The sequence below is a fragment of the Protopterus annectens genome, chromosome 13.part0 (assembly GCF_019279795.1).
Source record: "Protopterus annectens isolate FY-2018-M chromosome 13.part0, PAN1.0, whole genome shotgun sequence".
Lineage (NCBI taxonomy): Eukaryota > Metazoa > Chordata > Ceratodontiformes > Protopteridae > Protopterus > Protopterus annectens.
The window spans coordinates 1,328,789,414-1,328,803,284 of NC_056747.1; the positions used below are offsets into that span (position 1 = coordinate 1,328,789,414).

A 13,871-nucleotide genomic window follows, 5' to 3' on the forward strand; every position below is an offset into this window, starting at 1 on the left:
ACAAACAGGGAGGCACTCATTCTTACCCCCTATGCAGAATGACTTTGGACCTTTGGAATCTGGCTCTCAGCTACAACATCCAGTTACAGGCAATATTTGTACCGGGAAAAGAGAACGCCCTAGCAGACATTTTAAGCAGAACAACCTTGGATGCTCACGAATGGATGCTACACCCGGACATCTTCAAGGCCATCACAAAGAAATGGGGAATGCCACAGATAGATCTATTCGCTTCCCCACAAAATCACCAGCTCAAAAAATTCTGCACAAGGACATTCCACCCACTTGCATGGAAGGTGGACTCTCTATCCTTCAGCTGGAAAGGCCTGACAGCATATGCATTCCCACCTCTTCCCTTGATGCACAAGGTACTACTGAAAATCAAAGAGGAACGTCCAAGGATAATCCTGATAGCTCCGAACTGGCCAAGGCAACACTGGTACCCATTGCTGAGGAGCATGTCTCGGGAGAAAATGTGGTCAATACCCCTGATGCCTCTGATGTTAACTCAGAACAACTACAACATCATACATCCAAACCTAAAAACCTTGCAACTGACTGCCTGGAACATCACATAGCAGTAACTAACCCAGACCTTTCACAAAGGGTTAAAGACATTATCCTTGAAGCCCGCAGACCTTCAACAAGAAGGAACTATGCAGGAAAATGGAAAAGGTTCGTCATTTGGAGTACTGAAAGAGGAAAAGATGTGTCGAACATAGATATTGCTAACATTCTGGAGTACTTGGCAGAGCTTCTACATACAGGCCTGTCCTATTCCTCCATCAAGATACATGCATCAGCTATTTCAGCAGAATACAGCTTTGATCCTCCTGTCTTTTCACATCCTCTACTCAGGCAGCTTCTCAGAGGGATCAAGAATGTAAAACCTCCTAGGAAACCACCATTACCAGCATGGGACTTGAATTTGGTACTAGAAAAGTTGACACTACCTCCGTTTGAACCAGCAGCAACAGCAGATCTACAACACCTGTCATGGAAAACTGCTTTCCTGCTGGCTATTACTTCAGCAAGGAGGGTTTGAACTACAGGCCTTAATGGCAGTGCAACCCTTCCTAATCTTCCATCAAGATAGGGTATCCATGAGAACTAATCCTACATTTATGCCTAAGGTGGTATCCAGAGTGTCTTTAAACCAGGCAATCCACCTACCTACCTTCTTTCCCAATCCACAAAACAGAGGTGAAAGAATAATGCATACCTTGGATGTACATAGACAGTTACGCTACTACCTGGACAGAACCAAAGGTAACAGAAAAACTGACCAGCTCTTTGTAGCCTATGCAACAGGAAGGGAAGGAAAAGCAATTTCCAAACAGACAATCTCCAAATGGATAGGAAATTGCATAAGATTCTGTTACTCCTACCATGGAAAACCAATTCCACAGAACATAAGACCTCATTCTACAAGGGCTACAGCCACTACCACAGCTTTAAGAGGAGTGGCAACCAAGGACATTATTGAGGCGGCTACTTGGACCTCCGTGCATACATTTGCCAAGCATTATAATTTACCTCTATATTCTAGATCCCGAGCAGGGTTTGCCACTGCTGTACTGCAAGGGATCCTGGCTACACCATAATTATTATTCCTCCTCCCCTAGTTTGGCTATGGTATTCTACCCATTTGTTATGACTGCAGATGCATCCATGAAGGACATAGTACAGTTTTGTACCTACCATAAATGTAGATGTCCGAACTGGATAGCATCTGCAGTTAGATTACTCCCTCCTTCCCTCTGCGGTACTCCTAGGGTATTTACCCTCCTAATAGCTAGCTGGGGGGGGGGAGTCTCTTATGGTGTATTTGTTTGTATATATGTACATACATGTTTATTTTTTGTGTTTGCCTTCTACTATTTTGGAAACATTGGCATTTATCCAAAATTTAGCTTTCCAAGAAACACTGAGGAAAATGGTGTCGGCTGATGCCCTTTATACCCGAAGACCAGCAGAGATGACGTCGGGTGAAGCGCGACATCAGCCGAAGCCAGACCCGGACTTTGGAATCCGGCCGACCGAAGGGCTGCCTGACGACAGGACAACCCATTTGTTATGACTGCAGATGCTATCCAGTTCGGACATCTACATTTATGGTAGGTACAAAACTGTACTTTTTCCCCTTTCCTGATTCTTGCTGGTTGGTCTTGCATACCTCTGGCTGGTGTGTGTAACTGAACAAAGGAATATTTGCAGACATTATATTTGTTAGTTATTTCCAGTGCTAGCACCTCTTCTCATTGACAGCCCAGGAGCACCATCTAGTTAAGTAGCCCAGCTGGTGATGCAGACTTAGGAAGCAGAGACTGAGGATGCCAAATGCAGAGCTAATGCCCCTGCTGTAGGTAGTAGGTTAACATCGGAGGCAGGCTTTAGTGATGAGCGGCGCATACTGTGGGGGATGTAGCAAGCTGTGTGACTGGGCAATGTTACCTAACTGACATTAATAAATGTGTGAAGTAGATATGTATTAGTATGGTCTGCTTTTATTATACCATTAGGTACTGCATTTTACATATCTTCTTTGCAATAAGTTTATAAAAGCATTGTCTTTTACTGCATAATATAGGAAGTCTTTCACATTCGGTGTTTTATGTGCCCTTCTGCCTGCTAGGTTTTAGCAATCTACGACCGGTTTGGTCGACTGATGGTTGGCAGCGAGGAGATTCCTAAGGATGTACTGGAATATGTGGTATTTGAGAGGCACCTAACAAACCCCTATGGCCAGTGGAGAATGCATGGCAAAATTGTACCAGCCTGGGCACCACCTAAAGATCCCATAATCAAGGTAAATACAGTTAGTTTGGGCTGCTCAACTGTAGGATATTTGTTTTTATGTTGAGACGCTCAGATGCACCTGAAGCCCTTTCTCTGTGTGTTTCACACTTCATAATGTTCCTAGAATTATTACCTTGTTGGCTAAATATTTGTGCTACTAAAATGCCTAATTACAATCTCAGTAAGAATTGGTGGGTAGGATACTGCTTAGTGTCTATGTTATTAGGGCATTTTTTTGTTTAATATTTCCTAATGCTTTACCATTTTCAAATTAGCAATTTGTTTGTATGTCAACTCTGATGTTCTTCATTTAGGTGACCATTGTGATAGCCTTAACTACTGGGACTTCAGCCACTGAAGGCTCTGTTCCCTACATAACTTCTAGAGCTCTGCAGCCTCCCCTTCTAGGCATCCATCCGTCAGGGACATCATGACATTTCCTGTATAAAACCGACGTACATCCACACCATTTTATATCCTTTCTGCACTGTGTAGTGTGTAGTGTCTTTTGTGCAGAGTTGTTCAGCCTGTTGTGAAGCTCAGTGCAGATGAGTACACCTCTGGGGAATGTTATATTCTGCTTGATGTTCATTGTGTTTCACTGTTGCAGTCATTACTCTTGGGTTATCCTGCTGGCAGACTACCCTCGGTCGGCCAAAATTCCAAAGTCTAGGTCCGGCGTTGGTTGCTGTCGCCTCTTCCCTGACGTCAGAGTGCCAGGGGTATAAAAGATGCAGCCGACACCATTTTCTTCAGTCTTTCTTGCCGCACGGTGCCCAAAGCAAAAGCAGTTCGCAAGTGCCGGTAGGCCGACTCCTGAGATTTTCAAATCCGAATTTCAGAACCAAAGTCTTCATTAAAGCTAAGTACCCCGTTGGGGAAACTTTTTTCTTGCTCCAGACTGATGTCAGAAAAAGTTAACAATTGTATTTCTTGTGGGAAGCAAATACCTCATAAGGATTTTCACTCTTACTGTATCCCTTGCCTACGCCCTGATCACAATGTTGCTAGCTGTCGGTTTTGTGCTAGATTTAACCAAAGCACTATCAAGCGTCGGTTTGATTTTGCATTTCATTACTTTGGCCGAAGATTTAATTATATAATGCCGTCGGACCTGCCAACAACCAGAGTTTACAAAAAATGCAAGGACAAGGAAAAGGATAGGCATCCGAGGTCCAAAACCGACAACAAAGCCTCTGCTAGGCCAGTCGCTGGTTCGCCGGTTCTCAGTGAGGCGCTTTCGCAGCCCCTGGCGCCCGCTATCTCAGAGCCACAGGCCGCTTCAGACTCCCACGTGGAGCCGACTGGGCCTCTGGAAACTCAAGGTATTGGACACTCGGAAATCATTCCCTCAGATGGGTCCGGAGCCACTGAGCAGGCATTGGCTTCTGAGGGTGTCTTCAGACCTACACAACTATATATTAAGCCATCTTCAGCTTCAAAGACTAAATCAGCTCTAAAGACAAAGAAACAAGTGCAGCATTCTCCTTCTCAGACTTCCATGCCTAAAAAAACAGATGCTCAAAATGGCCGAAGACCTAATTAGTTTGATCAGGGGCTCCCATCCCCCTCCTGATAAGAGGCCTAGGCAAGAGACAGAGTATGATTCTTCTGATCAGGTTTCTATTTCCTCTGATTCCTCTTATGAACAGGGATTACTCCATGCTTCCCTATGAGGATTCTGATGCTGAAGAATCCATTCCTTCAGCCTCTCCTCCTGAGGATTGTTCTTTTGGGGAAACCCTGCATACCATGAGGTAGCATTTCCACTGGGAGAGCCAAGATTATTCTGAATCTAAGAAAAGGCTCAGAGACTTTCTGCTACTTCCTCAGCACAGACCCCTTGCTATTCCACCTGTCCTGGATATTGTAGATGTATTTTCAGAGTCCGGCCTGTCCCCTGACTCTCTACCCCCTGCACCTGCTAAGCCAGACAGGTACTACAGGGTCCCGGATTCTCATAAATTCCTATATAAAAACCCCGCTGCTGACCCAGAAACTATATCTCAGGGTCCCGAAGGGGTTAAAGCTTCCACTGCAAAAAAAAACCCTGTCCCCTCTGATAGGGATTCTAGGGCTCTAGACAGATGGGGGGAAAAAGTATACACATCTGCTACCCTGGCTGTAAGGGCTTTAAATTGTCAGTTTCATATGCTTAAATATCAGCAATATTTAATGTCACTGCTTAAACAGAAATTGCTGACAAATACTGAAGGTTCAGAGAACAAAGAATTGCAGGATTTATTGCATGCAGCTGAACAAGTGGGAAAGCATACTTTGCAATGTGGATGTTCATCGTGTTGCCCTGCTGCAGTCATCACACTTGGGTTATCCTGTCGTCAGGCGGTCCCGCAGTCGGCCGGAATTCCAAAGTCTTGGTCCGGCGTCAGTTGCTGTCGCCTCTTCCCTGACATCAGTGCACCAGGGGTATATATAGTGCCCCAGATGTCAGGTGCCCCCTAAAAGGTGGTCAGAAATTAGTACCAAATGAAGTAACCTCTGCACAAACACAAAATCCCTTCAGCTATAAGCAAATACATCAGTAAGGTAGGTACAAAACTGTACTTTATGATTCACTGGAGGTCTCTTGCAGGGCTACTGTTACGGGTTCTGTTATTAGAAGGCATACTTGGTTAAAGGAACAGAATCTGCCTGATCATGTTAAAGCAAAATTATTAGATGCACCATTACAGCATGATACTTTGTTTGGTACTAAAGCAGAAGAGGTGTTGAAAAAAATGGAGGATAAAGCAAAATCCATGCAGACAATCAAGGATTTCTTACAGGTGCAGCCACCCAGGTTTAGCAGGAACTGGCCCACCAAAAATTGGTCCTTTCCAGTGTCAGACAGACCACAAAGAGGCAGATACAGGCGTCCCAGAGGCAGAGCTCAGCCTCAAGGCTCATACAGGCCTAAACAATGGGGTGCTCCTACCTCCAAATGCGGAGAGGACAAATCACAACCTTACAGGAAACAGGCCCAATGACTTTCCTCTACCAGATCCAAGCACTTTTCTTTTGGCAGCCCCCTTAGGGGGAAAACTAGCATTTTTTTCATCAAATTGGCAAATGGTTACCCAAGACAAATGGGTCCTGAACATAGTGTCCCAAGGCTACAGGTTCCATTTTCACACCCTACCAAGGTCAAAAGGTATGCCAGACCTGCCACACAATCAATGGGCAGAGGCACAAAAACAAATTACAGCCCTCATGGACATGAGGGCCATTCAGCAAGTACCACAACAACAGCAGGGGCAAGGATTTTACTCCAGACTTTTTCTAGTACCCAGAAAGGACGAATCCTGGAGACCAATACTGGACCGGTCAATTTTAAATACGTTTCTGGAAGTTCCAAAATTCAAGATGCTGACTCTACAGCAGCTACTGCCCATGCTGGGCAAGAAGGCTTGGCTCGTAACTTTCGACCTAAAGGAGGCATACCTGCATGTCCCAATCAGACAATCTTGCAGAAGATACCTCAGATTCATAGCTGGCTCAATGCATTACCAATTCTTTGCACTGCCCTTTGGCTTATCTACTGCGCCCAGGGTATTCACAAAATGCCTGGCACCAGTAATAGCGTTTTGCAGACAAAAAGGAATTCAAATATATCCCTACTTGGACGACTGGCTAATTCAAGCAGAGAACAAAGACATTCTTCTGAAGCATCTGGTGTTTGTAAAAAGATTACTAATTGGCCTAGGGTACGCAGTAAACGAAAAGAAATCAAAACTAGTGCCCTCTCAAGAGATAATATTCCTGGGTGCAAGCTTAAATACAACTGCCCGGATGGCTTATCTCACGCCAGACAAACAAAAGCATCTGACTACTTGCTTCAAGAAATTGGCAACAAAAACCCACTTATCTGCAAGGAAAATCCTGCAGGCCTTGGGTTTCATGGCATCTTGCATTCTACTAATTCCATATGCCAGACTGCATATGAGTAAACTACAGTGGTACCTAAAAAGTGTTTGGACTCAGCATTGCCAAAGCCTAGAGACAGTAATTGCACTCATTCCCTGCCTTCAACAAGAGTTTCGATGGTGGGCAGAAGCCTGTCACCACAACAAGGGTCTGCCATTCAGTTTATCCACAGCCAGCCAGACGCTGACAACGGATGCATCAGATTATGCCTGGGGGGCCCATATGGCAGGAAAATGTATTCAGGGCACATGGCCTGCAAACCAGATGCATCTTCACATCAATCAAAAAGAGATGCTAGCTGTTCAAAATGCCCTGACAGCTTTCAAGGACCTGCTTCATCCAGGACAGTTACTGATAAAGACAGACAACTCTACGGTCATATGGTACATAAGCAAGCAGGGAGGTACACATTCCTACCCCCTGTGCAGACAAGCAATGACCTTATGGGGCACAGCATTGGCTTTTCAAATTCACCTGCAAGCACAATTCCTGCCAGGAAAAACAAATACTCTGGCAGACGAACTAAGCAGAAACCTCATGGATCCCCACGAATGGAAAATGGATCCACAAGTCTTCAGCATGATATGATAATAAGGAAATGGGGATGCCCAGACATAGATCTATTTGCCTCCCCTCACAACTGCCAATTGCAGAGATTTTGCACAAGGATTTATCACAAGCCTTATCCTTCAGCTGGAAAAATTAACGGTATATGCTTTTCCCCCACTCCCTCTCCTTCCCAGGGTACTCCTAAAGGTCAGACAAGAGAAGCCAAAAATTATACTGATTGCACCAGACTGGCCACGCCAGCACTGGTACCCAATCCTAAAGAGCTTGTCTCAAGGTCCAGCATGGATATTGCCTCAAACTTCACTTGCTGACCCAACAAAGCAATCAGATCCTGCACAGCCAACTCAGTACCTTAAATCTGGCAGCATGGCGGATAATGTAGCCATTCAGAACACTCCTCTTTCAAAAGCTGTTATGGATGTTATCTTGGAGGCCAGGAGGCCCAGCACCAGAAAATCTTATGCACAAAAGTGGAAGAGATTCTGTGCTTGGAACCAGGAACAAGGCATTGACACGTGTGTACCAAATATCCCTCAGATTTTACAATACCTAACTGAGATGCTGAACAAAGGCCTTTCCTTATCATCAATTAAGATTCATGCCTCTGCCATTTCAGCCCATTACAATACGGAACCACCTATTTTTTCTCATTATTTAATAAGGCAGTACCTCAGAGGGGCCAAAAACATTAGGCGTCCAAGGAGAGCACCAATTCCAGCCTGGGACCTCAATTATGTTTTGGAAAAACTCACACTGCCTCCTTTCGAGCCAGCATCAACAGCAGATATAAAATTTTTATCCTGGAAAACAGCTCTGCTCCTAGCAATAACCTCTGCAAGGCGAGTCTCGGAGTTACAAGCACTCATGGCTGTGGAAATTTCATCATTTTTCATCCAGACAGGATTTCTCTGAGGACAAACCCTACATTTATACCTAAGGTGATGTCCAGTGTGGCCCTTAACCAAACCATTCACTTGCCAACCTTTTATCCTAATCCACAGAACAAAGGTGAGAAAATTCTGCATTCTTTGGACATACACAGGCAGTTACACTTCTACTTGGACAGAGCTAAAGCTTTCAGACAAACTGAGCAACTTTTAGTGTCATATGCTGCAGGATCACAAGGAAAGGCTATCTCAAAACAGACTATTTCTAAATGGATAGGCCATTGCATCCATTTCTGCTATTTTCAACATGGCAAATCAGTGCCTAAGGGCATTAGGCCTCATTCCACCAGAGCAGCAGCCACTTCAGCAGCCTTCCACAGAGAAGTACCAACCAAAGATATCTTACAGGCTGCAACTTGGAGTTCAGTGCACACCTTCACAAAGCACTACCACTTACCTCTTTACTCTAAGTCCAGAGCAGGCTTTGCCACTGCAGTCCTGCAGGGCCTCATAGCCTCTCCTTAGCCCAGCCACCCTTCCTCAGCTTTGGGATTCAAACCAAGAGTAATGACTGCAACAGTGAAACACAAACATAGTACAGTTGTGTACCTGCCATAAATGTAGATGTTCGAGTGTATTCACTGTTGCAGTCCAGGTTACCCATCCACCATCCCCCTTTTCTTTGCTGGGACTTATCTGCACTTCTCTGTCCTATACCTTTTTGGTGTATTTGCTTGTAGATGAAGGAAATGTTAATTTTGTGCATGCATTTTTATTGGCATATTTTTTCAGCCTACAAATTTGGGGGCACCTGACATCTGGGGCAAGAAAAACTGAAGAAAATGGCGACTGTTGCATCTTTTATACCCCTGGCGCTCTGACTTCAGGGAAGAGGTGACAGCAACTGACGCCGGACCTAGACTTTGGAATTCTGGCCTACCGAGGGTAGCCTGCCAGCAGGATAACCCAAGAGTAATGACTGCAACAGTGAATACACTCGAACATCTACATTTATGGTAGGTACACAACTGTACTTTACTTTTACTGCTGCTGATAATGTCATGACATCTGATTAGTCAGATGTTTGACTGTGATCTGTTATATCAGGTCCAATGGATGACAAAAAATGCTTTTCCACCTAAAGGCTTTCGTTGCGTTTTCTTTTGACCTGGAGTATGATGATGATGATGTGGAGGGCTGTAGGGATTTCCAGGGATTTGCACCTAAGATGCTCAGAAATCAACAGCTCTCCCTCAAAAACTATGTAGACAGAAAGAGGCCTTCACACATTTCACCTAGGTGTCCTCATGCTCATTTTGCACTTACTTATGACATCACACAGAAAAATCATTTTAACAAGGAGAATGCAGATAGGATTGGGACTGATTCAGTTTTGGCGTCTGACATCATCTCAAGATTTGAGGATGTAGGCTCAAGTGGGGGGCTTTCTTAGTCCACAGACTGCACATCCCAGATTTATGAAGCTTTTGACAAAGGCCCTTTGGAGGCTGTTATGCCAAGGAGAGTGGCACATCCACCAAGCTGTCAACAATGATAGAGTTACCCCCCTTGATGAATGTCCATAGCTGAAGCCAGGTCAGTGTCTACCCTCCTGTCTGGGAGACAGGCACATCCACCAAGCCAACAACCATGATAAAGTGCCCCACCTTCATGAATGTCCATAGCTGAAGCCTCCTTTGTGATTTTTGGAAGGAGGAATAGTCAGCATCTATCCTCCTGTTTTGGTGGCTGCCTTATAGAGCATGTCACAAGAGGGCCCTGCATTTAGCTATGAACTGTTTCCAAAGATTTGGGTTCTTCAGCATTCTCAAGTCAACCATCAGCCGTCACATGAGAGTGATATTTTTGAGTCACTCCTAGATTCCAGTAGTCAAAGGGCCCATCTTCCCCAAGAAAAAATGGTGTACTTGGCACAAGAGAGCACAGACCAATAGAATAGAGCCTCAACCCCTTGGATTTGTGGCTTCCAGCTTATCAGTGGTATCCATGGCCAAGATATTTGTGAAGAAACTGCAATGGTATCCAGTACCCACTTGGAGCTGCCAATGTTTATTCCTGGAAGAAGTTATTCTTCTCATATCCTTCATTTCCAAGGATTTAGAATGATACCAGCCCCAGGTTAGAGAGAAACCTGTAACTCCACAATTAGATCCCAACCACAGATGTTTTGGATTTAGTTTGCAGGGCATATTCAAGGACCCTCAAAGTTGAAGGCCTTTGGGATGCAGCCTAGTGGAAGAAGTATATAAAATTAAAAGCACTCGTGCCTGGAAAAAACAAAAGATTGATCCTTTTGTTAGCAACAAAAAATACTGAAATAATGTTATACATAAACAAGCAAGGGGAACCCCCTACCTACCCTTTCCTCGACTACCTGGCAGACTGTCTTGCAGTCACAGATAACTTTAAAAGCACTTTACATTCCATTTAAGATGAACTTGGTGTACCAGTTGGGTAGGTGTGTGGTGGATCAACACAAGTGGATGTTGCATGAGAATAATAATCACCTCTTTGGGTAGCAGATGTCTGCGTACGTTTTGGTTAGGAACACTACACAAAGAGGCTTAGGTAATGTGGATGCCTTCTCCTTCAGATGGATTAATCTCTTCCTCTGTTCATCCTCTCCTATACCCCTTCTCTGCAGACTAATCCAGAAGGATAAGGGGGAAGATGCATCTTTTTGGTCCAAACAAGACTCTTCTTCTTGTGATGTCCTAGGAGAGATGTTGCATACTGCTTCTGCAGGTGGACCTTCTATTCCAGAAAAATGGAAAACCTCACAGACCTTAATCTGGAAACTTATTGGCTTATAGCATGGGTGATGTGACTCTCTTGCCATTCAGGCACCAGTTTAATGAGAGCATGCATATTATATTTAAGAGGTAAGAAGCCTGCCACTAAGAAATCCTTCTCATCTTACTGTAGAGTTTTTGTTCCCTGTTGTGTTACAAACAGTCGGAGGACCCCAGCACAGTATCAGTGCTCTTTATTCTGCAGTACCTGAATGAGTACTGACCCCATTGCTGTATCAGTACTCCTGATTCTGCAGTACCTGAATGAGTACTGACCCCAGTGCAGTCTCAGTACTCTTGCTTCTGCAGTACCTAAATAAGTACTAGCCTATACCTTAGTTAAGGTGTATCTTTTGGCCATTTCAGTCTGCCTTTCGTTGGACCCACGATTGGCATGCCTGCAACCAGTTAAATGTTTTCTTGAAAGGGTCATATTTCAAACCACCAAGAAAGAGAATAGCTCCATCTTAAAACTTGAATTATGTCCTGCGTAATCTGTTTCAACCAAAGCTTCTGGTATGACCACTGTGCAAGTGCCCATATATTGTACCATGTATTACATATTTACTGCATATTTATTTTATATTATTTTCATTTTATTTTGTTGATGTTTCTATTTGCAGTTTTTATGCTGTTAGTCAATTGGAAACACAAGACCGGATGACCTGTCTGTAAAATCTCATCTGTTTACTTGAGAAGGCATAGGAGGTGCGGAGTATTATATTTGTTTATCATTTTGAATTCAATAACATTCCGTGGTTTCCCTTGATACTGTGACTTTTTGTTGCCTATTAAGTATCCAGTTAAATTGTCTGGACCCATGTATGTAGTATTTTTTTTAAATTTTGAGAGCAGAATTAGACCATGTTTTCGATGCATATTGGGCATCAAGATAAACTGTCTGAACCAATAGAAGTGGTGTTTTTAATTATTGAGAACACAGTTGGGTCTTGTTGCTCAGTGTTAGGGGTATATGAGGGACTCTGGGTTTTGCATAATGTTGGTGATTGTTTCTGGAGTAAAGCTGGCAGTAAATTTATCTGCAAGTGTAGTATGTATGTCTGAAGGGGTAGGGGTCAGGGTGGCTGATGCCATTTTGAATTAGTTAAGAACACTGCTAGGTGTTTATTTCTTGATTTTGTGATGTGTTTAAAGAAGGATTTATAGTTATCCTTGGCTTTAGATGTTAGTTTGGTTTCATGTTTTTGCTTTGATTTTCTTAATAGTCAATTTTATTTCTTTTCTGATAATCTTTAATGTGGGTAGATTTAGATTTGTAATAGAACTTTAGATATTTTTCTTTATAAAGCTTATTTATTCTGGTACAACAGCAAGGCAGTTTGTTTTGACATATCCTAGTATATTTGATACTAGTGTGGATTGCTAGATCTGTGCACTTCTATAGGTTGGATTAGAACTTCATTTTCGGTGAAGTAGCAGCTAAGGCTGAATGGGAACTGGTAATATTCCAAGTAAGTGTTGGTGTTGACAGCCTATTATAGAGCTTGAGTAGGTTTGTCCATTTGAAGTTCTTAAATTTATACTTGTTCATTGCAGGGGTGTGAGAGACTTTAAAAGAGATATTGTAGGAGTGGTGTATTTGAGGGCTGTTTCGCCAAGGATGAGATCTAGGATGCTGCACTCCCTATTATGCTGGTTTAATATTTACTGCAGGGAATTACCATTTATTAAATCTAGCAATCTTTGGATATAACTGTTTTGAGGTGTTGGTACAGCAGTCTATTGGTGAATACTTAAAATTACCCATCATAAAAGGACTTTTTTCATGTGCAGCTTAGTAAGTACATTTACAAATCTCTTGCAATAATTTGGGTACATAGTGGGTGTAATTTGTTTTGTTTATGGTAAGTTGGAGCTTAGTGAATTTGATTTGTGGATTTTGTGGGGAAGAATCTGTCTAAGAAGTGACGTAGTTTCTGTAGAATATGAAAATCCCTCGCAGGGTCTACCATGTCCAAATGCATGGTAAGTGCTAAACACAGGTAAGGAGGGAGTGCTGTCTTTAGAATTAAGCCAAGTCTGAGTTGCAGCATGGATGTACATGTGTTCAGGTTGCAGGGGAGTCTCAAGATCGGTCACTGAGAAGAGCAATCTTGCTATATTAAGAATTGAGATTTTCTGTAATTGAATCTGTTGTGTTGGAGTGTCCTGTATGAGGGCTGTGCCTATAAAGGCAGTATGGGATAAGAAGGGCTTTGGCCAGTATGTAAAAGTTATATAGAAGAGGTGCAGGCCATCCCTTGCAAAGCATGTTAACCTGCCAACCATGTCTTCCCAGTTTAACACACACTGGACCTTCCCAAGCAAGGCACCAACTATGTTTCCAGTTGTCTTTTCTTTGTATTTAGGCACCATTCCTGGTGAAGGTAGGTTCAGAGTACTTCCTGTGTTTGTCATATGCATAGTGGGATTCAGCATCTCTGTATATGGCCTACAGAGCTGAACACTGCAAGTCATACACACCTGCATGAGCTACCACTGGGTCATATTCATATTTGCCCAGTGTAAAGACTGAAGAGCCCTTGTGATATCAGAGATCCTGGTACTGGAGAGAGAGCTGTCCCACTGTCCTTGTCTAGTCACATAAGCATGGCATCGATATGTCTGACAGTTACCACTTACCAGGACATTTTTACCAGCACTCATTGACCTTATGGCAGTGGATGCTATGCAGTCTGCTGTCTGATGACTCGTTATATGTTGCTGTCTTTGAATTGTAGATTACCTAATAGCGTGTCATTGTCATAAGTATTTAATTGTATCTTCCACAAGTCACTCCATTATTCTGCAAGCTGTAACATTGTCATCTATATTTACCTTCCCTAAGTCACACAGTTGTTTTGCAAGTGAAATGTCA

The 13,871-nt window shown here is 43.3% G+C and overlaps 1 protein-coding gene across 1 annotated transcript in view; it reads left to right on the top strand.

Moving 5' to 3' along the window:
* Nucleotides 1-13,871, top strand: part of MRPL45 (mitochondrial ribosomal protein L45) — a 435,766-nt gene that overhangs the window by 381,059 nt on the left and 40,836 nt on the right. Inside the window, exon 7 of the mRNA XM_044055353.1 lies at nucleotides 2,636-2,809. Coding sequence (XP_043911288.1) covers nucleotides 2,636-2,809 — 174 coding nt within the window. The remainder of the gene's footprint in view (nucleotides 1-2,635; nucleotides 2,810-13,871) is intronic.